Source organism: Drosophila montana, unplaced genomic scaffold (assembly GCF_035044405.1).
Source record: "Drosophila montana isolate Dmon_TW-CO22-7 unplaced genomic scaffold, ASM3504440v1 contig_3325_1, whole genome shotgun sequence".
Lineage (NCBI taxonomy): Eukaryota > Metazoa > Arthropoda > Insecta > Diptera > Drosophilidae > Drosophila > Drosophila montana.
This window is the reverse complement of record NW_026998209.1, coordinates 401642-429076: the sequence shown is the minus strand read 5'-3', so window position 1 is coordinate 429076 and position 27435 is coordinate 401642. Positions and strand designations below refer to the sequence as shown.

Here is a 27435-nt window from a genome sequence, read left to right as displayed (position 1 = left end):
TGCACTTTAAAGAACTCAGACTTATGCGATAAATATGTGTGCATGGATGCATCTATAAGCAGCTTTCATTTGTACTCCGTGGAACACTTGAAAGAGATTTCAGTGGTTTCTCGTTGGTCTGTTCAACAATTTGATTCGTTGTTGAGGCTAAAAACTTTTGCAACTTTTGGGCTTGTGGCCAGAAATTGTGCGACTGTCTAAGTTTCAGGCTAGGACGCTGTCTCCGGCTGTGACGGCTGCTCTTGCTGTTGCTGTTGCTGGTTGCGGGTGCGCCCGTCGGCGAGGGGCGTGTACGGGGGCGTGGGCGTGTACGGGGATATGGGCTCCGACTTGAGAGGACTGACGTCGTTGGCACAGTGCGGAAGACAGACGACGTTTTCATTGCCACAGTGACTTGAGCCAGAGAGAGGAAGTAATTAAAACACAACTCAAAGGACATTTTAATTTAATCCCTTTGAGCTTGTCTCGCTGCTGTCTCGTCGCCATCAGAAACATGCGCCGACCGCCAAGCCCGAAATTTTATTTGCACGCCGGAAAACGGCGTCGATGTGAAGCAGTCGCCTGCCCTCGCTCCAGATCACAGCTGCCAGTGTCCTTTTGTGGAGCAGCTTCAGCTGCAGCGGCGCATAAATCATAACGCTTTGGCGCCCGTCCGCCCGCGCTTTCTATTTTTATTTGCCCAGCATTGGTCGCCAGTGTCCTGCCTGCCTGCCTGCCTGGCTGCCTGGCTGCGCTGCTGCTTCTTGCATTTTATTTATGCCGACAGTTTATTAATGTCAGGCGCGGCGCTGCAAGTTGCAACGGCCAATCGTCGCGTTAAAGGACGAACATCTCTAGCGCCAGCTCCAGCTCCAGCTTCGGTCTGCAGTCTCCAGTCTCCAGTTCGGGCTGCGTCGCCAGCTCCAGTTCAGACTCAGGACAGGCCAGGGCCGGAGCGGGCCAATGCTTTGCTTGACTTGTATTTGTATTGGTTTATGGCTATGTGGGTGTGTGTCTGTTTCCTTGTGTGTGTGTGCGGTTGGGTGGCTCATTTCAATGCCGCAACTTTTGATTTGCGCCCACAAGCCAAGTGAAGGAGAGCGTGAGCTGTTGGAATGGCATCGCGAGCCGACCAGACTCTGCATACAAGCGGAAGCGTCAAATACTCGCACACACATGCAGCCAGCGAGTAACTAGGTTGCCAGCACCACTTGGCTATATTCCATACCGCCACCACCTCCCCTCCCCCCCCCCTATCCACCCCGCTGGCCACCCCTTTTGTACGCTTTGTTGCTTGTTATGCTAATTAGTTTTCGACGTTGACGTTTGCCAACAACGCCGGACGACAGCGAGGTTGCCAACGATGTCTTTAATTGGTTCTCATGTTGCCCATCGCCCATCGCCCATCGCCCATTTGCCAGACTACCCTTGGCCACCGGGCTGCTGCTGGTGCAGCTGCAGCATCAGCTGCTGCCATTTGCCACTGCCACTTGGCAGTTGCAACTGGCTCCGCTGCCTTTTTTCTTGCCACTTTGGCACTGGCAATTAAGTGCAAACTGCATGCGGCTCCCGACCCGCTATCAACTTGCAACCCTGCCCCCAAAATGTGTTGCAACTGTTTCTTTTGGTGCAGCACAAAAGTCGCCAACTTAATGCAAATTGTGTGTGAACCGCAAGGCCTCAACGATAACAGCTGCTCTTAAAGTCCTCACTCAGTGCAAGGCCTGCGCCTAAACCATTTGGGAATTACAACATTGTATATTTAGACCCTTGCCTGGGAAGATTACAAAGAATCTGAGCGCAAATTCGACTAATTTTCGATTAATTTGCCAGATTGGAGCCTTGATTTGGTTGAGAGTCCAAGGGTTACAGGATCAAGGACTTTTTCTGAGGATTCCAACTGTCAGTTATAGGAAAAAAAGGGGATATTTTGACTAGGGAAGTGTAATGCGTAGAAAAAGTGTCAACATATCAAATTATTTTACCATGAAGCACTATCGATCGAAAAAAGTCTTAAGTACAAGCAACTTTTCTGTTTTTCAAGAAAACTTAACCAAACTATGATTTTACAAGGTTCACTATTCAGCTAGGATATCTTAAAAATCTTAATGACATTATATTACATTATCGTTTAGCTGCTCGCATAGGAACAATCTGGCTTTCTTCTGAAATACTTTCACAGATTCATGAAAGGGAGCTGAAGAAATTCCTAAGTTGAATGTTGATTTGGCATTAAAGCCATAGAAACATATACAAATGTTGAGGCTCCTCACAGAACACACATCTGGTACTCATTCTGTTTTGCGGTTTGTGGCTACTAGAATATATTTCTAAAATGGATGCGATGCCCTGCATTCCAATTGTCAAATTCAAACTCAGCACTTGATTCGCTCGCCGCACTTTCAACCCTTCCAACCCTTCCAATGCTGACCAGCGCTTCTGCTGCCAGCCCGCAATTGTGTTTTGTTGTGTTACCCAAAACTGTCAACATTTGCAGCCGGTTGGCAGGCCCGGCTGTCCAGTGCAAACGTTATGATAATCACCGACAGCGATGCGGCGTCAGCAGCAGCAGCAGCAGAAGGACAACAGGACGATAGGGGCCATCAGATGGGGGAGAGACGAGGCCAGGTAATAAACAATTCCATTTACCGACAGCTGTCAGCAAATAATGAAAAATTTAATAAAAATATACGCACACACGAACGCATGAACGCATGAACGTAGGGGCAACAGCAACGGAAGCGAATGGCAAGGGGCGACAGGCGACAGACGATGGGCGAGAGAGGAGCGGAGCGGAGCATGCCACATGGCGAGGGGGCAAAGGACATCAGTCAGCTTTCCAACGGAGGATGCCGATGACCACAACCAAACCATCCGGCCTGTCCACAAACTGTCCAAATATGTTTGGTTTTGTTGCCGTTTCATCGTGCTGGCCGCTGAGTGAATCGTTCACATCGGGCATCGCAGTGAAACGAAACGGAATGGAATGGAACGGCGGCGGTGTGCGCAACGTTGCCACCCGGGCGCAATGATGAGCGAAAAATTGACATGCATGTAATTAGTGACACAAGGACATCGACCATTGCTTGACAACTGACGTTGTCTGGATCTGGATCGCTTTATTCCAACGATTGTTGTTTGCCTGATGACCTCCACACACACACACACACGCACACACACACGCGCAGGCACACATCTATATATCAATTATGGCGCTCATGTCCTCGCGAACAGCCAACTCTGACTTTTCGTCTGTGCGAAAATTAATTTTCGGTTAAGCAATCAAAAAATCCACCAAGTACGAAAAACAGTAGCAAATAGACGATGCATGCGCTGAATCTATAACGAATCGAAAATGATCTACAAATAATTGCCTAAAAATTATCATGATTGAGCTAGAAAGTTGAAGGCACAAAGCCTATGATTTGGCTCGAATTCGCTAGCCAAAAATGTTTCATTCCAGCTTTACATTTATACATAATCTCCTTGCTGTAGCACAGTTTTGTCTTGGCTCCGCAAAGTGTTCCATTCCAGCATTCCATATGATTTCATATATATGTACCTGCTATATAAGCTTGAAGAAGATCATTTCGTATCTTCAAGCTCAAAATGTTCTCGTACGGTATTCATTTCTATTAAATTCCATTAATTTCCTTCGATTCTGTACACATTCAAAGACTCAATCATGATTTGAGCTACTTTGTCACAGACGCGTTCTGGTTCCATTTTTTACCCTTTTTTTTAATAATTTTAAATAGTTTCATTTCCACAGACACTTACTGTTCTTTTCCAGCATTCCATGACATTCGAATTCGCATCCTTCGAATGGCTTAGCTTCGTTCAATGATGCACACGCATGCTGTTCCATGCCAGTCCATTCCATTCGACGTCCAAATACACTTAATTGGCTTCATTCTAATTAGCTTGCTTTGTATTGACTGTTCACGAGCTGTATTAGTATGTTCCATTTCAGCATTCCATTTCATATCACGAATTGACACGTATGGAACGTTAATATAGAAAAGTACCTTGAGCGAATCGTTCGATTTAGTAAGCGAATTTTGCAAATCTTGAATGAAATGCAAATGCTTATGGCCAGAGAGCTGTAACCGCATTGTGGCGTAGGGCATATCAATATTTAAGCGAAAATGATGACAGCTACAACAAAAATGACGCAATCCAGCCGCTGTCCAAGTGTCCAATGGAGCAGGAAACCAGCAACTCAGTCCAGCCTCGTCTCTTCAGCATCCGCGTCGGCGTCGGCATCGCCGTGACCGTCGCCGTCGCCGTCACTTGTGACATTCACGTTGACTCTTTTGACACGTCGACAAATTGTCAACAACGTTGCCACAGCGTTTACCATGGCAGAAACGAAGGCGTTCGGGCAAGAAACACAACCAAAATAAAAAAAAATTAAAAAAGAAGCGCGACAAAAAATAGGAAAATTGGTTTGGGGGCATGGCCAAAAATGGTCATTCACTGAAACCATGGAGGTTGTCCTCTATTAGCTGCAGCTCCAGCATTTGCACGCCGGATGACGCAACATTTTATGCCGCTCAGTGGATTTGCAACACTTAACAGCAGCAGCAGCAGCAGCAGCAGCAGCAGCAGCAGTGGCTGTGACACTGGCCCTGGTCTAGTCCTGCTGCAACTGGCGTTGGCGTCTGCCACATTTATCAACGCCTCGTTCAGCAGCCACAGCAGCAGCAGCCGGAGCAGCCCGAGCAGCCGTGGCAGCCGTGGCAGCCGGGGCAGTTGGGGGTTTAGGTTAGCAGGATGCTGTGCAGAGTGGCGCCAGTGCAACTATTCAAGCTCCGTGCCTATAAAAATGTGCAGTTTGAATTTTGCTCGCTGTTGCTACGAAAAATGCAATTCAGCACGATTTGCATTTTTGGGGGCTAACTCTGGTGGCCATGGCCCACTACTTGGGTCACTTCACCAAGTGCATGGCGCGTGCCGAGTGGAGAGCGCTGCCAGCTAAATTGTCCATGCGCCAGCTCTAAGCTTTCCCCAAAAAAAAAAAAAAAAAAACAGCAACAATGTTGATTGCATCAACTGCTTAAATAGTTGATTAAACTGAGTAATAATTGTAATTAGAGTGCTTAATTTCGGACATGTTTTCTTAAGTGGAAATTTAAACGCACGCTGGTTAATCTTGAACTTCTCTTGTTTCATTCTCACCATTCCCTTGGTGATCAGTTGGCAGCACTATATCGACGGGTTGGCAGCGCTGCTCGAACTTAGTTGTAAGGTGGCAACGCTGCCAGCTTTCAAATTTAAACAGGCAGAAATGCTAAAGTGCTTGGCAACTGGAAGTTAACAGAAAAAACTGCTATCTTTTGGATTTCAAGCCGCCAGCCTCTTTTTTGCGAGCTCATTTGTGCTTTCAGGATGTTTAAACCTTATTACAACGTTTACTATTACTTCGACATCAAGTTTCTACGAGAGTGTCTTATAGATGAATACACATTCCGCCTTCCTTCCCAGACGCATCGGTTGCAATTTGTTGTAATTGAATTAAGCTTGAATACAATTCTGACTCTCAGTATTTATATTTTTAAGTATTTCCAAACACTACCCAAACGAAGCTGTCAAAGTTCAAAAGTGGATCTCAGCCTACAAACTGATTCAGATAACATAAATTGATCGCAAGTGTCTTACAGCATTCTCTCGATTAGCTCGGTGAGCACATTTACCAACACTGCCAACACTGTAACACTATACAGCATTTGGCATTTCCATAATCACTTTAGCTGTCCGTATTGATCAGTTCACTTACCAACACTAATTGGCGAATTAACCAACACTTTTATTAACATTTAGTATCTCTTGCTCTCATGCTTATTCTTTACATAATCTAAAATATATATGGATTAAGGTTGTATTTACCGACACCTTTTTGATTCATCTTTCAAGGAGGGTGTATTTACCAACACTGACACTTACTGACAAAAGAATTGAAATCAACTTAGAATGCAGAACGCTTTTTCCTATAGTTCGGTCAACAAATGTTGCTGATGCTCGACGTTAATGCAATTGAAATCTGACAAGAAGGCGGAAACGGAAATGCAAATGGAAACAGTTGTAACCGGTTTTGTGGCAATTTCAGCTGCAGTGGCAGCACGCCACAAAACAATTGAAATTTTGTTGCCTTCGGTAAATAATTAAGTGGCGCCTTAAAGGAGTCTCGATGCCTCTCAAGACTGGCAGACTGGCAGACAGGCGGACAGGCAGACGGGCAGACAGGACGCTTCACATATTTTATCACGAGCGATTCTCCCGGCTCGGCCCGGCACATTAATCAAAGCAAAAATGCAGGCAAATTTCCATGCGAATGTGTTTCGAGTGCCTTTTACAGTTATAAATTTTTGCACACACAAACACACACACACACACATGGTGGCACACTGTAGCTGCTCTGCCAGCAGTGTGTGCGCTACTCGAGGCATGCCACACGGCAATGGGGAAAGTGTCAAGTTAATGCCAACAACAACAACAACAACAGCAGCAACAACAACAGCAGCAACAGCAACATCAGCGTCAACACCGTTGCAGACACATACCGCCTACTAGCAGTGGGCGTGGCTGGCAGCCAGCTACCCAACCATCTAATGACTGCGTTGACGGCGCCATTTGCTCGACAAAAACTCAACAGACAGACAGACACACACACACACACACACACATGGACACAAACAAGAAATTTGCACTTGCATAAATTTTGGGTCGAATCGGGCCACATTCGGAAGAAACAATTATTTTCGTAGTGCCACAGACCAAACACATTTGCCAATCTACATACATACGTGTCAGCTAAAATTTGTTTTTATATTTACAAACACTCACGCTGATAAAAGTTGCTAAGCAAGAGTAACAGAAGATTAGCTGTAAATAAATGAATTTTAACAAAAAACAAAAAAAAATTGAATTTTAACAACAACCAAATATTTACAAACACAACAAATCAGATTTCCGCATAAAAAGCAAACCCAACTTTTATATTGTCGGCAATTTTATTCACGGTTCGCGAACCTGATTTTTCTACAAGGTTTTACGCAACTTGGTTCGTTCACATTTTCTACAAACTAAACTGAATGCAAAAAAAATTGTTACGGCAAATATTTTTGATGCTAATTAATATGCTAGCCGAACCATTTTTTAAAGAAATTGTGTTCGGTTCAGGTTAAAGTTTTCTTCTTTTTTTTTTATTACAAATAATTTCAGCATTTATTGAAGGAAAAAATGTGAAATTTTTTAGGGGTTCACGGCTTAAACCAGTTCGCCGCTTTGAGTTCCGGTTCGGTTCGTGAGTCTGTTTTTTTGCATCCATAAACTATCTTTAGGTTTCTCACCTTAAATCTCTTTTCATACAAACAAAACAAATCAGATTTTCGCACTCGAAAGGGTTCGGTTCAAAAGCGGCTTGCAGCTTTGAACAGAAGTGTATTCATTTTCAGCGAAACTCCCTGCTCAATTGAATATATGTTATAGTCATATTTTAACTATCTGTCTATAGGGTGTGTTATTTCTATATATAGAAATGAAATAAGAAAGATTCACAGTAATGTTAACTATTAGAGATGTTTTATTTAAAAGAGCGCCTTAAGGTTCTGCTAAGGAACTCGCTAGCTCAAAAATATTGTTGAGCATCGTACTAGAATATATATTTGATTCGTGATTGCATCCACAATCCATCCAAACCAGTTGAGTGGAGGCTTCTAAGGTGTCCAAGTCCAAAGTAATCAATTTATAGACATTGAGCTTGGCAAACTTTGAGAAAATGCCATTATATCGAATCGCGAAAGCATGAATATCCTATCCATAAAATCGATCTTACAATATTGTATTATTTTTTGAAAAATAATTAATATTTTGATTTAGAAGAGTTTCCTCAAGAAAAAAAATTGTTAAGCCTTATATTTTTCTCAGTGTACGCCCAGCTTATAATGATGCTGTTGCTGCTGCTGCTGTTGCTGTCGTTTAGTTGCTAAGACGATGCCGACAGTTGGACCCGAGTCTTTAGACAACTCAAGCGAACTGAAGTTGAGTCACGGGCGTGCACTGACAATGATATGTGCCCGAGCTGAGAGTACTATGCACACACCTGTACAAACACACACACACACACACACACACACACACACACGCGCGCACACACAATCAGTACGCTGTCAAGGCCACACATATAGCATAGATGCGCGTTGTTGGCGGCGGGGAATCACCGTAGAGACACTTTGCACCGGAAATATTGTTGACAGTTGTGGCATATTATCATACGTCGGGTGTTCCAGGCGCGCGCCTCGTAATTGCTCAACATTTTTCGCTCGACCTTAAAGAGCAGCTCGAGAAGAAAGTGAAGCGTAATTTCCCGCTCATCGCTAAGCCGTCGCTATGGCAGCTCTAATCATTTCGCCAATTATTCTACGCAATAACAAATTCGAAAAGCAGCATATAATAGAAGTTCTTAAATTTCCTCAAAATAAATTGCGATACGCACAAATGAGCACACAGGGCGGGCCACTCTTTGAACTGCTGTCACTTTGTTGGGAGCTAAGCTGTTTATTATTCGCTTTTCAAAAGGAAAATAATTTACGCATATTTTGTATAATTGTTATTTGAAACTGTTAGCATTCAAATGTTTATTTGTTTACTTTATTTCCGTAGATCATATGCAGAACATATTTATCATTTGTTTTCGATAGGTCTTCCCATTTCCATAATATCGATAAATATCGGTTTAAGACATGGTTTTTGATTACAAATATAAAAGCTTCTTGTAGAACAAATACACATTTTGATAACTCAGGCTTAATACTTTCTCGATTCACCCCATTGATTCCTAAAGTTTCTTTAAATTTCCGAATGCTCTTCCAGTGATAAATCAATTATAGCGAAGTTAATTTTGATATCGAATATCATTTTTGACATGGCTAATTCTCCTTATAAGGTTCGACTCTAAATTCAAAAAATTTAAAATTGAACCACATTTTTATTTAAAAATGATTTGGTTTAAGCGAAAAGCTTTTGAAGGAGACCCCAATATCTAAACTTGGGACCCATCTCTATGTTTATCTAACCTATTGGTTAAAATTTGTTCGAAATTTATCCTGTAGTAGGCCTTAAACTCAACCCGACTGGACGGCTTCCAGATATTTTTTAAGTTTTTTATACAGTTTTATTCAGCACGCACACATCGAAAGTTCAAATAGACAACAATAGATATTTTGATGAGTTTTAGTGGAAATTTGATTAAACAATTTACATATTAGATATATTAGTTGTCAAAGAATAGGTTCAGGTTGAGATGGCGTTGGAGCGGATTTGCGGCATAGATAAGGCGGACTTTATGCAGCCCTATAATGATCTGAATGTCGCCTATGCACAAGTGGAAGTCAACACGGGCAAGACCGTGTTCGATAGTGCGTATTCTGTAATCGCGCCGCCCTTTGAGGATCCGAAGAAGAGGATTAAGAGATCGCTAAAGAAGAGCAACTTGAACCTGGAGATGTCGCACGGAACGACCACATTGGGCTTCAAGTACCAGGGCGGCATCCTTCTCTGCGCCGATTCGCGCGGCACAAATGGCGAATTTATTGCCTCGCAGGAAATGAAGAAAATCATTGAGGTGGACAAGGGCATATTGGGCACCATTGCCGGCGGCGCCGCCGATTGCGTCTACTGGGATCGGGTGCTCACAATGGAATGCCGCCTGTTCGAGCTAACCTATGGACGTGCGATGACAGTTAAGTCCGCGGCGCGCATCATGTGCAACATTGCGTACAAATTCAAGGGATTGGGCCTCTGCATTGGCATGATGCTCGCCGGCTACGATTTTGATGGGCCCCAGCTCATCTACGTGGACTCCGATGGTCAGCGCGTCGAGGGCAATTTGTTTGCGATTGGCAGCGGTGCACATTGTGCATTGGGCATCTTGGACAGCTTCTACAGATGGGATATGTCCGATGAGGAGGCCTACAATCTGGCATTACGCGGCGTTTACCATGCCACCTATCTGGATGCCTATACGGGCGGACTCGTTCGCCTCTATCATATGAGACCGCACAAGTGGTCGATTGTCACCGTCAAGGATTGCATGGAGCTGGGCGAAATATTTGCCAAGGCACAAAAGGAAAATCCAATCGGCGGACCATCTAGTATACTAAGGAAGGGCTTTAGAGCGGATCCAGAACCGGATGAAAAGGAGGTAGAGTCAATGGAAATGGAAAGGGAAAAGATTAAGCAAAGGGAAATAGAAAAGGCAAAGAATAAAGAAAAAATATTATTCAGTTAAGTTTAATACTCAAGTTTATTGCGGCCTCGGTTTCGATTTCATATCACAATCAAACGAATCAAAATTTTGAAAATATTATATAAAAATATCTTTTTATACGAAACATCACATTAAGTTGTGCTGAATTGATTGAGCTTCCTTATGACTGCCAGCCCTTAACAAGACTCTGTCTAGAAGACTACCCAACTTCTAGATCTCTGCAAATATATTTTGCTTTGTTTCCCGAATTGATGTTGATTAGAAACATGATAGTTTATATATTCTTAAATTAATTTTAAATGTATCTGCACTTAAAGCTGAATTCCAAGCGGTCGGGAAAAGCTTTCAGTTAGCTTTGACAAACGTAAGCTGCCGCTGTGGCGCCATCTGGTGGCCCACTCGCAAATGGTTGAAGCCTGCGCTGTGCTCACAGCAAAGCTCTGGTTAAAAGCACAAAATTCAAATAGCAGGGAAATTTTTTGATGGGACTTTTTTCTTAGTATGGACACGTAAATTTCCCTAGCACAAGTAGATGCTGCAGTAGGCCAAGCAATTCACAGAGAAAGCAGCCCTGCTGAGCTGTACAAAATGTGTTCATTAAGAAAGCAAAACAGCAGCAGGACAATTCAGGCCAAAGCAATTGCATTATTGAGCTGCTACAAAATAAGGAAGACAAATCGAATAACTGAAAGCTTGGAAAGATGTTGAGCAGACAGGGCCTCATATTGGATGCACTGAAGCACAAGATACAAGTGGCCAAGAATGATCTGGAACGCTACCGGGAGGAGTATACCCACTGCCAGACAATGCTGCAACGGGAGCTGCAGCGTCGCAGCCAATTGGAGGAGAGCTACATGGACCTGCAGCGTCGCAATGTCGAACTGGAGGATGAGCTACAGCTGGCCCTGACGCACGTGGCCCATCATCAGGCGACGGTGCGCGAGGCACGCGGCGCACTCAATGACAGCGATCGCCTGCGCAAGGCACTGGAGCATCGCGACCAGCTGCAGTCCGAGAAGATCGAGCTGCTTGTCTGGGAGCTGGCCAAGCTGAAGCGCCAGGCCAAGGAAGCCGATCGCACCGCCCAGTATAGCGGCCAGCGGGCCGATCAGCTCTGCGAACGTCTCACGCACAGCGAGCAGCAGCTGGAGGCCAGCCGCACCAGCCATGCCGTGCTCCAGGCGGAGCTGGATGCCGCCGCCCAAAATCTGCACTGCGTGGAGCGCGCCTTTGAGCGCTCTGCTCAGCAGGTGCAAAGCTATGACCGGCAGGTGGCCAAGCTGAAGCAGCGCCTGCACGAGAGCGAGAAGCGGGCCCACCAGGCCGAGCTGAATGCCCACCAGCTGCAGCAGTCCTCCGCCAATCTGGAGAAGCGGCTCGAGGAGCGTGTCGAGCAGCGCTGGCTCAAGAAGCTCCACAAACTGGACCTGCAGCTCGTTGCCAGGGAATGAATTCGCCCAACCTCTCATCCCAAATTCTACAAGTTTAGCTTAGCAGCCCATCTAGCATATCGTTTAAATATTATGTACTAGTCTATTTAGGTTTAACGAAAATTACAGCAAAAAAAAAAAGGAGGAAAAAAAAAACACCGGAGAACAATCAACTTCGGCATGCCGAAATTTTATTACCCTGGCGGAGACTTATATATTTATTATACCAAACAAATCATATGGCATGTCAACGATAAAGTATTCCCCTTCTACTTTCAACTATCTGTCAATCAGAAAATAAAAAAAGGTTGTTGGAACCAAAAATACAATTTGTTTACCTTACGCAGCCCAAAAGGTCAAATTTTGTATGGCTATAGAAAATAATATGAACCAGCTCGAGCCCGGAACCAAACCCTGAACCTGAACAGTTGCCCGAATCTTAATCGGAACCAAATGCTACGAACGACAAACCAATTCCAAGCTTTTCGAATCGAAGAGCAAGCGATTAGTTCCATTCGCGAACCGAACCACTAACAACTGGTTCGTATTTATAGCCAGGATACTAACTATAATTAATTTATGACAACTACTTGGCTCACATATATTATAGTAAAAAAACTATAATTAAATTTGGTCAAACGAATTAGTTTTTAAGCAATGGGGAACATTAAATATTGCCATAAGAACACTGCTAAAATTCCAGCAAAGGATGTAGAAAGATCTTAGTTAGAATGGATTCTCAAACAAAATAGTTTTTCCTACAAATAAAATTCGATTTTCAGTGATTGGACATAAAAAGTTAGTTTAAAATTGCAGGCACTAAATAAAGTACTTTAACAGACTTCATGAGCATATCTTAACCTTGGAACTAGTTCGTAAGACAGACGGACATTAAATATAGCGTGTGGATATACGTAACACGTGCTCAGCTATGCTAAATATGATAGACTCCGCCAGGGTATGGTAGGCGCGTTAATATTATGAACTCTTATGTGGCTGTATTTGGAAGAGTATCTCGTCGGCGTTGCGAAACTTTAGAGAGATGCCCTCGACGAACTGCAGCTGCTCCAGTTGATGATCGCTGCCAAACTCAAAGTTGGCTATCAGCTTGACCAGAAAGACCTTCATAATGAAGAAGCTGTAGCGACGACCTGTAAACATATTGTTTAACCGTTAAGCACTTAATTATTTAAGCATTTAATCCCGGCCAAAAGCTCACCTATGCAGGTGCGCAGCCCCTTGGAGAAGGGCAAAAAACTGTACGAGTGTCGACGCTGCTTTGCCCGCTCCGTGCCTGACTGCTGCTGTTCCTCCTGATGCTTCTCCTGTTCCGGCTCCTGGTCGTGATCGAGCTGCTGCTGCTGCTGCTGCTGCAGCAGGAAACGCTGCGGATCGAATTGCTTGGCCCTGTCGCCCCACCAGGCCGCGTCGCGTTGCATGTTGAACGTGTCCATCACAACTATCGTATTCTGGGGCACAATTGCCTCGCGTCCAGCCAGCTGAAAGTCGCGGCTCACATGCCGCAAATTCATCGGCACCGTCGCCAGCAGGCGCAGCGCCTCGTTCACGAACGCATCCAAATAGCGCAGCTGCTGCAGCTGCTCGACGCCCACATAGCTGGCATCGTTGCCGTGCGGCAGCACGCTCGCAATTTCCGCACGCAGTCGCCGCTGACAGTCGCCCTTGTGGGTGGCCAGGCACAGCAGGGCAATCATTATGCTGTTCGAGACCGTCTCAAAGGACTGGGCAAGTAAAATCGAGATTATATAGAATTGAGAGTTAAGAGAGATCTATATATACTCTATCTTTTGATAGATAGACAGCTGATGTATATAAATATGCATTAAAGATGACATTTAAATTTGTGCATGTTATCAAAATCATTCCGATTACCTTTAAAGGCAAATAGCCTTATCATATCGATAATTATTGATCAAGATCATTAATAGATATGTAGGTGCTCGTCTTATAAAACAGAGATTATTAATATTTGACTTGATGAGTACCGTCCACCCTATTTCAACCAGAATTGTATTATGGAAGGAAGCTATAAGCTAGGTTCAGGGCATCTCCTAGTCGGGCACTCCCCACTAAAGCACTTCTACCCTTTTCCAGGCAGCTAAGCTTAAGCTAAATCTTTCTTCAGCTGTGTATGCTATGCCGAAAAGAAGCGTATCCAATTCAGTGTTCATCGATAACTTTGCAAAATCGATGAAAATCGATAAAAATTAATAAAATCGATATTCCGATTCAGGTTTTATAATTTGCTAAATATACATATATATGTATATATAAAACGAGGCTAGTTAAACTTATTGATTGTCTACATTTAAACTTTGGAAACCCTCGCTTGCATAATCTCTGAGATCGAGATTTAACGAGATTTAACGATCTGTAGTGTCTGGTACTCACCACCAAAACCATGGACTGTGCCTCATCCTCGATATCCTGAAGCGTTAGTTCGCCATTGGCCGCCAGCTGGAACATTTGCTCGATGAAGATGCGTCGTTGCCAGGGCACATCCTCCTCATCGTCGATGGCATTGCGTAGCTGCCAATTGCGATGCTTGCGCTGCACGATTTGTGCCACAAAATCAACCAGCAGCTGGTTGCATGCCTCGGCCTCGGCGTACAATTGAGGCGCCAATAGGCGATGCAGTAAATCGATTTGCAGCCAGGGCTTCACAATTTTAATAGCCGAGATTTCGAGTAGCCTATTAAAAAGTACACACACACACGCACACGCACATCAGCATTAGTCTACGGCTTTTGTGCCGCTGGGGCTGAGACCACTTACCGCTTGTAGGTGGTTGCGATGTGTGCGTCATCCGCTTGCGTGAAATTTGTCGGTGTTCCCATAATGGTGACTGCAATAAAAGGCAACGAGGTGTTAAGCCGCAGACAGTCATAGAGATAGAGATAGCAACAGCGTGAGTGAGAGAGAGATAGAGAGAGTGAGAGAGAGAGAGAGAGATGTGACATTCAAATATTGCCCGCAGCAGGCAGAAAGGCCTTAACAACAGCTCCCGACAACATAATTCGCCCCTTGCGACGCGCTGAGCTTCAGCTAATGCTCTGGGCCAAAGAATGCCACAACACCTTCCCCTTCAAACCAGCCCCCTTAAGCCGCCAGCCAACTGCTAATGGCCAGCGCTAACTGTTTTATCCAGCAAAGTGTCAAATGTCAAGTAATTAAATTTGGCCCAAAAATTGAAACGAACGCAGCCAGCGAACGCCTCAAGCACAGTCAGCCCAATATGTGTGTAATTATAATGGAACACGCCACATAGCTCTTCTTGGGGCACTTCATACTAATTCGCTAATATGAGTTGGAAAGTTACCACAAGTTCAAGGTAAAACAGTTCTTAACTTAAAGTTTAATATTACAAAGTATAGCCATATGCATATATGTTGTGTGTATGCTTCTATGCACGCATGTATGTATGTCTACATGTATGCATGCATGCATGTCTACATATATGCATGTATGCATGTCTGCATATGTGCATGTATGTATGTATGTATAAATGCATGTATGTTTGTATGCATGAATGTATGTATGTTTATATGTATATATGTATATATGTATGTATGCATGTATGAATGTATGCATGTATGCATGTATGCATGCATGTATGTATGTACGTCTATATATGTAAGTATGTATATATGTACGTATGTATGTAAGTACGTCTATACATATATATGTATGTATGTTTGTATATATGTACGTATGTATGTATGTATTTATGTATGTATGTACGTACGTATATATGTGTTTCTGTGTATGTATGTATGAATGCATATATATATATACATACATATGTTTGTATGTATGCGTGTAAATGTTTGTATAAATGCGCGTAAGTATGCATATATGCATGTAAGTATGTATGTGTGTATGTAACTGTGTATGTTTGAATATATTAATGTATGCATAAATGTTTGTTTGTATGCATGTTTGTATGTATGCATATAAGTGTGTATGCATGAGTGTACGTACATATGTATGTATGTATGTGTGTGCGTATACATATATGTACGTACATAATGTGTAAGCATGCATGTATGTTTGTATGTATTAAAGAATGTTTGTATCAACGTATGTGTGTATTTAAGAATTTATATATGCTTGCATGTGTGTACATATGCATGTGTATATGCATGTAAATATTATATATGCACTTAAATATGTGCATATATATGCAAATTAAAAAAAAGTCTTCTCAACTAATGCCCTACTACGCGATTCTCATAGGCTTCACTTCAAGTAGAGGAAGCGGCTTCGACTTTGGAGGAGGCGGCAGCTTCAACTATACGGGAGCTGGCTGCTTTAATATTGGAGGAGGCGGCCTCAACTATTAAGGAAATGGCGGATTCAACTATTGAGGAGATGGCGAATTCAAGTATTGGGAAAACGGCGGCTTGAGCAAAGGAGGAGAAGGCGGCCTCAACTATGAAGGAGGCGGCGGCCTTAACATTGGAGGAGGTGACGGTGCCTATATAGTTGCCGAAGGAGGCAGCATCAATTTTAAAGGAGGTCATTAAGAAAAAACTGGTACGTATTGTAAAAATAACTATGACTACATATATCCGTATGTATTAATGTTTGATTGTATGTATTTGAACAAAAAATAAGCTATTAAACAAAATCTCTGCTTTTCTGTTCTTTTAGTGTTGTGTTTATATAAAAGTTCATCTTCCGCCTACTGACAGCTGACGATAAATAATCAAGCGTGTGAATTGGCAGGTGAGTACCTAATTACAAATATATATTTTTATACATGCATGCATAAAGCTGATGTTATCAATTATAGCTGTGTATTTTAAAAGCCCATGGAATAGATATACATTCAAGATATCATCTGTGCTTCATCTGTGTTTTTCGAAACCCTGAACCTAGGTTTTGATTTCAAGGCTGTGGCTCTCCACATTTTATCCAATTACAAAAATAATTAAATTTAAATCTCATCAGAGGCAGCACCTCTTGGGTCATATATAAATATCTTAACCGTTCTCTTGACCGTTCCCTTTAAAGTCTCATTAGGCTTTTCTTTTTAAGCAAACCATTTCTTTGGTACCAGATACCAGCTTTGGCTATTTTTGGGCTTAAATTTCAGTTTTTCAATAAAAATAGAAGTGACTGGCTCAAAGCTGACAAAGCAGTCTTCTTCATTTTCGGTGTTAGCAACACGATCTGTATGAAAATTCAAGGGTTCATGCTCAAAAGTTTTGTATATTTCAAAGCGTACAGCTCTAAAAAGTGGGCTTATTTTCAAAAAGTTGCATGTTTTGGATCTGCGTATACTCTACGAGAATTAAGTGTATGTAGCTCTGATATATGATTTAAAAAATGGAGACTTCCAGATCAAGCCGCGACTTCTCACTATTAGATTGAAATTGAATTTGACGGCCTTAATAACTCCCAAAAAAAAATAAGAAAATATAGAAATGGAAACAAAGTGAGTTATCGATCATGCAAAATAAGCTGCGCGGGCAATGGGAGGAACTACGTTTACAATTTCAAGCCTCTAGCTCTCTCTAAGATGGACACAGAAGAACGAATCCGCTTTTGATGCTCAGCATAGATATACTTTATTAGGTCGGAGGTCCTTTTACCAGTAATATTTATAATATTTATCTGTGCCTATGACGGCAGATGGAAGATGGAAGCATCTCCCACCTCATAAAGTATGTCTGTTTATTCTCCTATACCATACGCAAAACGAGCTTATTATTTTTTGTCGATCATCGTCACATTTGCGGCATATTAATAAAAATCTATGTTAATATTTGGTTTTTTATGCATAACTCAAGAACTATAAGAGTTGGATTCACGAAACTTGGTATGGCTCTTCTATAGTATACACAGACTGGAAATATTTCACTAGTAGGATACCTCGCCCATTCTTCCCCCCCTCCCCCTCAATTTGTAATAAAAACTCATTTTTAAGATACGTGTTTGAATGCCATATCTATGCCCATTTCATAATGATCGGACTTTAAGCACCGACGTATTCGAATGTATGTATAGAACAATGCTGGAATGTTTCTGCGAAGTTAGCTAAGCTGGGGGCTTAGGGGATCTTCTAGTCGGACACACCCGACTAGGGCACTCTTGCTTGTTAGATTTATGTACTTGCTAAGAAGTCACTATACCAAGTTCGTTAGCGATAGCCGACTGAGAGCTGAGCTCCAGTCGAGACAGTCGGACATGCGTATATGGGTTAATGTGTGGGCAAACGATTCAGAGTTACATGCAACATGTTGAGTAACAAAATGGAAATACCTTTTGCTGAGGCAGCAGCTAAATGGTAACAGATTTTCGTGCCCATGTCGAAGCAATCAATATCCCATCGACTAGTTACTGCATGAGGCTAATCATAATTTACAGCTCAACATGCCGCCCCTCCCCTGCCCACCGCCCAGCCGACCCAGCTAAGCCGAAAGCACTTCTAGTGCTGGCCTGCAGCGTTGAATGGTGACCCTCGGGTCTATGTGGCCCCGTCTCAATGGGTTCCGCGTACGTGAGCCGCATGGAAACTGGACAAACGTGTCGTGCGAGGGCAGCGTTTGGGCAGCGGCCGTTTTGACTTTCAAGCTGGGATTTGGTTAAAGCGTTCAATGTGTGGCTACTCACGGCAGGATACCTCCAGGACGGCGCGGCTGAGCATATCCTCGGCATCCTTGAACTTAACCGCCGTGCCGTGCAGATGCGACTGTGTGGCAAACTGTTCCACCAGCTGATTGCCCACCATATTGAAGACATCGAAAAAGCTGATGACAATGTTGTGATTGAAGGCGGGATTCAGCTGCTTGCGACGCAGTTTCCACTTTTGACCTGCAATCCCGACAATTAGTGGATGGCTCGGTCTCGGGCTCGGGCGTGCGCTGGGTTGGCTTGGTCAGCAATTAATACTCACCGCGCGCATGCAGCAGACCGCGACGTGCAAAGAAACCCTCCTGCATGAAGGTCTTGTCCAGACACTCGGGCGCATTCAATATGCATTCCATGCCCGCCGGATCATCGATATAGAGCAGGGCGCGCGTCCCAATCAATATGGCCAACGGGCGCTGGAAGAGCACGCGCAGACGCGTCACCTTGTCCAAAATGCCTGCAGCATGAGGCATTAAGTGGTATTAAGTGGGCCGAGTCTTGAGGTAAATTTTATGAGCTACTCAACTGTTTGGATGCAAATTGATGCAGAGCAGAAACCAGAGCACTGGCTGCTGTGCCACGCCCCGCCAGCCATTCAGCTGCCAGATGAGGCGCCAACATTTCCGCTGCTGCCAGCCCAGCAGCAGGGCCAGCAGCGTGCCACACACCCACAATGCCACGTACAGGTGCATTGTTGTTGTTCCTCTTGTTGTCTTTATTGTTGTTGTTGTTGTTGTTGTTGTTATTGCTGTCGTCGTCTAATGCGGTGCTTTATAGGCAGCTCAGAGCTGGCACGTTTACGCAAGCGATTTCCTATTCCTATTCCGAATCCGAATCCGTCGCTTTGTCTCGATCCGTTCGCTTGGCCAACGAAATCGCAACTAAAAAACTCGTCAGCGAACCGATCGAACATTGGCCAATAGACAATAAAGAAATAATCATATTTTTTTTATTCATAATTTGTTTATATATGTATTACTATTAATTACACCCGCACAATGCACATGCGGCGTTCACTTTGTATGCCCTGTAACAAATGAAACTTAAGATATTAAGCCCCAAGACTAATAAGCACATATCTTATACATATTTCCCAGTGAACCCAGAGACCATAAGAGTTAGAGCTAGAAAATTTGGTATGTAGACTCTCTTGTGTCTCAACTGTTTATCGCGAAGGTTTCACAACAAACGCACGTGAAACACAAAAGTTATTGAGAAATATATTTTGAGTATTTGCCGACTTGCCTAGATTGAGCTCAAGCAGTTTAAAGAACTAGTTGATTTATTTTATTTTATGGAATATACAAAGTACAGGGTATATCCGAGTTGGGTTATTAGCATTCGTATTTGTTTTCATTAAATTTGTCTAGTTTTATAAGTATTTTTTATATGTTGTTTAGTTTTGTTTTTATTTGTATTTTTGGGCAACGCTACGTGGACTTTGTGTCGTCGACTTGAGGCTCGAACCGAGCGTAGTAAATACATACATATTATCAACTGTAATTGGTTCGGTTCGTTAGCCAGAGTTGCCATTAGCTATGCGGATAGCAATAACAAAAGCTTGGCAACAATTCAACACACAAATCAGCGACGTCTCCAATTCCCGATCCACACGAAAAAGCCAAGTCTCTCTCTCTCTCTCTCTCTCTCTCTCTCTCTCTCTCTCTCTCTCTCTCTCTCTCTCTCTCTCTTTCGTCTTGTTAGTCGTTTGGCCATTAAATTATGTCACGTAACGTGACGTATTAGTTTTTAATAATTTCCGTTAGCCGAACTATTAATTTGCATTTACCATAAAAAAACAAACGAGATTTTGGAAGAAATAAGTGCATGCATTCCATACGTGTTAACCAGGAACCAGGTTTCAATAGACAAAAGATTGAAAAAATTGAAAAAGTTTTCATTTTGAATATTAAAATAAGATGTTAATGCGTGCTCATGGAATTATTTGACTAAACTTTCTTTGCATTTAGAATAAAAAACTTTGATTTTCGATTTTATACAGATTTAACCTCAGGTTAAGTTTCCTTTCTAAAAGGTTGCCAACACATCTTGAACAGCGTTGCCAGATGTGAGCGACCTCTTGTCAAAGTCAAAGTGAAAGTCAAAGTCTGCGTCAAAGTCAAACTGGGAATTCAGAAAACCTTTCGATAGACATAGCTGCAGGTACTGACTATTCGAAATTAATCGAAACACGTAACTTGCGGCTGTCAAGGATTTTTATAGAGAAATTTATTAAAATTCCTGTGCAAAAAGGGAGCTGCAAAAAATGCTGAACCGCAAAGCGGCAACGGAATGTCACCAAAGTCGCATTCATTATCAAAAACAAAAGGCACGAAAGCACAATAGAAGCGACGGGCATTAATGCCATTGATGAGATGGCGACAGGGGCGAGCACACATAAAGAAAAGGGACAAAGCATCACTTAAAAGGCGCGCGAGAGGGGGTGAGGTGGGGCTACGTGGCAAGGAGAGTGTGAGATGGCTGCATAAAGAATTTCTTGATTAAGTTATGGAGAATGTCAGGCACGAATGTCATGAGTGTCGCGCGCGACTCTTCTCCTTGTCACTCCCACACTCTCCCTCTCTCTCTCTCTCCCTCTCTCTCTCTGCCGCTTTCTGCTTGTCGAGCAGTTATCTCTTGCGCTCCTTTGTTGCGTGCTTGGGTCAAGTCAATAAAGCATACTGATTAATGTCAAATTGTTGTTGTGTCTCTTTTTGCATAAATTATGCATAAATCGCAAACATTTGCCAGCCGTTGTCCTTTAAAGCACAAATACGGATGCCAATGACGATCCCGTTGCCACGCAATGTGTCCTTGCCCCGTGCCCCGTTTATGCACCGTGTCCCTCATCTGCCTGTTGTCGCCGCGCACATTCCAACCTCAGAGCCAGACCCAGACCCAGACCCAGACCTACTCCCAGTCCCCCAGATTCCAGCCTTCGTCTCACTTGATGGCACCAGCGCCAACATTTAAGCTGTTTTAAGTCGCTTAACACACACTGCAAATAATGAAATCAATAACAAAACAGACAACGACTGTCAAATACCCTGTAAAATAAACAATAGTTGTACATATATATCAGTTTGCATATGCACTTATATGCTGCTGAGTTAACTAATGAGAACTCTTTCTAGTTTCTATGCTCAATCCATTTTAATCATAATAATTTGCCATTTATAAACTATATTTATACCCTAATATAATATCTTTCATAACTTCTTTAAAACCCTAACTACAAAATAATATATAGAAGATTCTAGCTTCACTTTATAATTTTTTTCCTTTACAATTTTGATATATTTTTTATTTAACATAGGTACCAAATGTGATATCGGTTAAACAAAGATCTTACATAGTCTCAACTAAGAGATTCGGAATTACTTACTATATCACCAATACTAAAAAAAGGTAGATCCTATATTAACTGCAAATAAAAAATTATATTTTCTTTTAATTCCTCCACTGCTAAGAACATCGAATTTCTTTTAGAATATTGTCAGAACCTTTAGTACAGAAAATTACATTATCTTTATTACAATATAATGTATTTTATTATGTTAGACATTTCGGGATTTACAAGAGCTAAACACAAAATAATTGTATATAAAATATATAAACAAATCTTATTGCAATACCATTTAAAACCAGATACCGTCACATGATAGCTTATAACAAAATATTATGTCAAAGTTTTCAACAACTTTTCGTAAATGTCTGGCAACTCTGCAGGTGTCAGCATATAGACTTGAAACTTTCAAACATTTCAACAGTATTTGGATGTGTCTATTAACATTCTTATCGGGTATAAGAGAACGTAGCGGTTACGCTGAAACTGAAGCCGATGTAGCTCAATTTGACTGGCTGAGTGAATGTGTCAGTCGCATGTTGTTCGCTTTCTAATACCCTGTACTACACAAATGGTGCAAACAGGGCATGATCGAGAGCTGTACGCAAGCAGCAGTCAGCTAGAGACAGTCGGCTATTGAGCTGTATGAAAACGGAGAGAACTTAGATATTATCGTAGCTGCAGCCACCAAAATTAATGGGTATAGTCTCTTAAAACACACGAAGTTCTTATTATAAGTAAGTAGATATGCCAACCGATTTTACAACAAATGCAATAACTATATCTTTTAACTGTAGAGCTTACAGGGCAGCTCGAATTCGTGCTTTTGTTGCTAGCATATAATTTCCTTCATGTTTTTGTTTTCCGCTCCTTTTCTGCTTGATGCCGAAAATGCGGAAAAGCCGTCATAAAAAATGAAAATGCGAGACAGCGGCAACAACAATAACAACAACGAGAAGCAGGCACCAAAATTGTGAATCTGTGTATAAATTTAATTTCCCCGCATGAGAATTTCACATAATCAAATTTTTTAAATGCAAGCGATTTAAGGCCACGCTTGAGAACAAAAAATCCAACAAAAAAAAAACAGTGGGATGCCCACAAAGGGATGAGATGTGAGATGTGAGTGTGTGTCTGGGGGAAGGGGGGCAGGATTGGGTTGGTGGCTTGGCTTTTGCGGCATGTTGGGACGTTGCTTGCGTTGACATATGAAATATTAACGGGTCCAACGCACATCATACAAAAGTCAAGTGCATGGGCGTGGCAAAAAATGGCACGGAGCAGGGGGGTGGTGGGGTGTGGCTGGTGGGGGGCGTGAGTTGCGCCCAATTTGCCATCAAGCGTAAAAACAAATTTTCTTTAACGAGCCAACGTCGCGGCAAAACAGACATGTGAAGCCCTATAAACTGGGTACAGTCAAGGTAACAGAGTTGCCAGACTGCCAGAAATTTTAGACAGACTACCAGACTGACAAGCCAGACTATCAGACTGCCAGACTGTCTGTTTGTATGTGAATTAGAGCACATCCAAAGTTTGTGACATTAAATTCTTTTTCCTCTGTGTGCGTGCGTGTGTGTGCTTGTGTGTGTGCGTGTGCGTGTGTGTGCGTGTGTGTGCGTGCGATTGGTGAGCAGATAAATGTTTTAGCAAAATGAAGACGAAACTGACTGGAGACTGTAATGATGCCTCACGTTTCTTCACGCATGGCATAGTTCCACAAGCCAGGCATTGAGAATCCTGACACGGGAACATCAGGGGCGTGGCTGTTAAGACGTCCTGAAGGTGGAGGGGGCGGTATATTAAGGGCGTGAAGCGACTGATTAAATGTGCTTTGCATGCGTGGGCGTGAGCGCAACTGCAATGGCAAGCAGCCAAAAAGGCGATTACACAGCCACACACACAATCACACTCACACACACACACACACACACACGCACACATACAAACATGTCACTTGCAACGCCTTCTCACGTATTATTTTGAGCGTTTCGCTGCGTTACGCGTGTTGCCACTTGACTTTTTGCGCGCCACACCACAAACTTTGATTCGCAAAATTCCACTTGCTCCACACACACACACGCACACACACTCGCGTATGCATGTGTGTAAATGTAAACATTTAATCGCGAGCAAGCTTTGTCCAGGTCACGCTCCGCTTGGCTGCCTGGTTGGAAGCCATCGCTTATCATCTGCCTGTGGCCCATCGAATAACGCTAATCGAATCACAATGTAAATAGCGAAGTAATCGTTGAGCATAGCCCAGCCAGATGGCAGATTTGTTTCACCATAAGTTGCTTTTTGATGATGCCAGAAGCTTACGTGATGTCCTTGGTGACATGTCAGCGATGATGTCATGGGTATTCCGGCTTAAGAGGGTGGCACTCGAAGACAACGTTGCTGACATGTCATTTAGCGTGTCTGCTCACTTGAATACACCTATTCCGAATAAAAGTAAATTTCTTATTGTTAAACTTACCTCTTAAACCGAATCCATGCTTACTTTTCGCACATTTCCCATATGCTGTCAGAATATTATATTTAATATATGCTAGTAAATATTCTGATATAAAGTCATTTAAAACATCTTTATATAATAATGATTAGTTATTTACATATATGCGATGCAATTCATTGGACTTTGATTATTCCATTCTAGTCGGAACGATGGGAATCCCCTTCTGTCTATCATATTAATTTTCTGACAACAAAAATTGAGAATTGAATTTATTCAGCTTAATCAGCCACATTGTTTGCTTGAGTTTCTGCTGATTAGCTCACATAAATAAATACACACATCCACAGATGTGCATACAAGAATATTGTATGATTGGCAGAATAAGATAGGAAATATATTTATATAAAGAAGAATATTACAGGTTGAAATGTACTTCAAAAGTTGCAAACAGGGAATTAAACCGAATCGGATTTCATTTCTGGTTTCTGAACCAAAGCTTAGGTTTCGATAAAAAGTTATTGGTACCTTGAATTGTTATCGGTTTACCGTTCAAGTACTTTAAGCCTGAAGACAACAAAATTTTGAGCTATCTCTGAACTTTATACAACAAATACAAATTAACTTTAATTATTAACATATGCTTGCGTTCGCATAGAACACGCATGGAAAAGAACACATAAAAGAGAATAATAAACACAACAACAACAATTGAAAGCGAAGTTTGTAAAAGAAACCGTTAAAAAGAAGCAAGTGAATTAATTTGAAGCCACAAGCTTGCACACATACACATACAAATACATTGCCATGCTTATGTAACGGGAACGTCCTCTGCGCTGGGCCACGCTGTTGGCAGCGCTCTCTTCTCTGCCGGCAGCGGACGCTCTCAATACGGAGAGGGCAAAAAGCCTTGGCGACAGCATCAGTAACGGTTCCGGTACATCGGTTATGGTTCCGATAGAACCTTTTCGATAAAAAAAAGTTTGCTATTGTGTAACGGTTCCGTTTCCAGTTCTGAATTGAAATCGGTTTGGTTCTGGTTTTGGTTTGATTCCCCGATATACTCAATAAGATAACGAATTAACGTGACTAGCTCACGATATTTATGCTATCTGTCGACACTCACGAGTCACGCGCTCATCTCAGCCGCTTAAAGCAGCGCGCTCAGCTCAAGATCAGCGCATCGATCAGTGTCAATCGCGAGTCGAGATGTTGCGGACGTTCTCAATTTGGCTGCTGTTCGTGGCGGGTGCTTTGGCTGTTTGCGACCTGAATTTGCAGGAGCCGAAGCCGATTGTGGTGAAGAGGTTCGGCAGCAAGACGGCCGTCGTGAAGCGTGCCTTGGCGAGCATCCAAATGACCACGAATGAGACGTTGACCTTTCACTGTCCCACGGGCATCAGCATCAACAGTTACACCGGCCAGGCGTTAAAGATCAATGCGGCAACGGCGGAGCTACTGTGCACTGAGGATGGCGTCTATCTGGATGAGCGCCAGATAATCCAGCAGCGCGGCGGCGCGTACATCAGCTGCAGCGCCGGCTTCAGCCAGGCGCTGTACGAGAGCAACCACAGCCTCACCGGCTGCGATGCGGATGCGATGACGCTGCTCGTTGGCTACCGGCTGCAGGCTCTGCCGGATGCGAAGCTGCTGGGCATGTGCTACGATTTGGGAGCGTCGCGTTTGCGCTTCGTCAGCTTTCTGGCGTATGCGCCGCCCAATGCGCTGCTCGAAATGCAAACGGACCACGAGCTGGCCGCACTGCAGCTGGACAGCTACATTGGCAGCCTGAGCAAGTATTTTCGATTCCCCACCAAAGCGGAGTTCCAGATGCAGGTTGATCGCCAGAAGCGTTTGGGCGAGCTCTACGATGGGAAACTGTTTGAGTACGAGAGCCTGCTGCAGGATACGCAACAGATCCAGGAGCTGACTGGATATACCGATATGCTCAGCATTGTGTGGCTGCGCGCCCTCCGCTCGGGCAACTGGCTCCACTGGCTGAACGCTTTGCGCGCTGCCGGCGTCGGCGACGATGACGACGTTGCTGGCAGCAGGTTTGATGTGCGCGTGGGCGTTTCGGGCGTGGCAACGCTGCCCGTGGCCCACAGCTGCAATGCCAGCCGGCCGCTGCTGCTGGAGGAGATCGGCGGCAGCACGTTGCCGGTGCCTGCGCACATTTGGGCGCATGTTCGAGCGCTGCAGCCGTCGAACACTGTGGCCGATGAGTTTGTTCTTGTCGCACACAATTCGCCATACGTAAGCTTTACTCTCTCGCTCTCTCTCTCTCACACATTCTCTCTATTTCTTAAGCCGTCTCTCTTGCTTGCAGTTCAATGTGCTGGAGCTAAGCTCGTTCTGTGAGGACATCTGCGCCGAGATACCTTGGCTGAGCAAGAGTCTGTTTGGCCAGCTGCATTTGGTGCCGAGCTACGGAGTCGTCAACTGCTGTCGCATGGATCAGCTGCAAAAGCTCAGCGACTTTCCGCTTGCGCCAGCAGCGCTGCCCACGCCGACAGCGGCCGCCTCAACGCCCATATCACTTATCTAACTTCGGCGCTCTGAAAGCTTTTGCTACGCGTCGATCGTCTAAAAATAAATTTGCTTCATAGGCTTCACCTTTTTTTTTTTTGTTGTCTCTTGATTCTCGCGATTCTGCCTGAAAGCTTCGAGCTGCTTGCTTGTGGATTCTTACGGAGCTTTCAATAAGATGCTCACGCGTCAGAATCTTCCAAAGGTAAGTTTAACTTTTTTAATATTTATGAGGCTTAAGCTGTTTGCTTCATAATCTGAGAATATACTTGAAACAGAAATTCATAAGCTAGTATATTAATATATATAGTCTTGATCAGGGTGACAATTTGTTGTATGACCGCGTTACATTAATAAACTTTAAATATATACAGACTTCAAATTAAAGCTATACGGCTCTCGCAAGGCAAAAGTTAGGTAATTTATTTTTCGATTAGTTTTACTAATCGGCAAAAATCGATAAATATCACATTCCAGAGCATTTCATATATGTGATGAAAATGCACGTTAAAACGCGGTTTCGGGAAATTCCACTCGTATTTGCGGAAAAATCGCGAAAAACGTACGTTTGAAAGTTTTTTGTTTACCATCCGATCGGCTTAAAACTCACTTTCAAAGATCTTTGAGAGAATTTATTTAAAACGTGCCGCGGTCAAGGCCGGGGTATACCGGCTATTATAGGCATTTTATAGGCATAGGGCACCCCCCATAACTCCAAATCCCATCCGATTTTTACGAGGTTTGGCTCTTTGTTCATGTTTTGTCATCTTAA

At 43.2% G+C, this 27435-nt stretch overlaps 4 protein-coding genes across 4 annotated transcripts; 3 read left to right on the top strand and 1 right to left on the bottom strand.

The window, feature by feature from the left end:
- The first annotated feature begins 9134 nt into the window (after positions 1 to 9134).
- On the top strand, positions 9135 to 10497 carry LOC135434457 (proteasome subunit beta type-5-like). Its single transcript, XM_064691054.1, has one exon. It carries the CDS (start codon positions 9284 to 9286, stop codon positions 10268 to 10270), a length of 987 nt encoding a protein of 328 aa, XP_064547124.1. The 5' UTR covers positions 9135 to 9283; the 3' UTR covers positions 10271 to 10497.
- Positions 10498 to 10950: 453 nt separating this feature from the next.
- LOC135434462 (tropomyosin Tod p 1.0102-like) lies at positions 10951 to 11700 on the top strand. Its single transcript, XM_064691059.1, has one exon. The coding sequence runs from the start codon at positions 10951 to 10953 to the stop codon at positions 11698 to 11700; it is 750 nt and encodes a 249-aa protein (XP_064547129.1).
- A 236-nt stretch (positions 11701 to 11936) lies between these two features.
- LOC135434456 (probable cytochrome P450 318a1) lies at positions 11937 to 19201 on the bottom strand. The gene is made up of 7 exons (XM_064691052.1): positions 18863 to 19201; positions 18602 to 18793; positions 18319 to 18519; positions 14476 to 14545; positions 14092 to 14392; positions 12899 to 13421; positions 11937 to 12830 (listed from the first exon to the last, which is right to left on the bottom strand). The coding sequence occupies exons 1-7, from the start codon at positions 19026 to 19028 to the stop codon at positions 12658 to 12660; spliced, it is 1626 nt and encodes a 541-aa protein (XP_064547122.1). The 5' UTR covers positions 19029 to 19201; the 3' UTR covers positions 11937 to 12657.
- Positions 19202 to 25316: 6115 nt separating this feature from the next.
- On the top strand, positions 25317 to 26749 carry LOC135434482 (uncharacterized). The gene is made up of 2 exons (XM_064691081.1): positions 25317 to 26390; positions 26464 to 26749. The coding sequence occupies exons 1-2, from the start codon at positions 25344 to 25346 to the stop codon at positions 26680 to 26682; spliced, it is 1266 nt and encodes a 421-aa protein (XP_064547151.1). The 5' UTR covers positions 25317 to 25343; the 3' UTR covers positions 26683 to 26749.
- Positions 26750 to 27435: the final 686 nt, after the last annotated feature.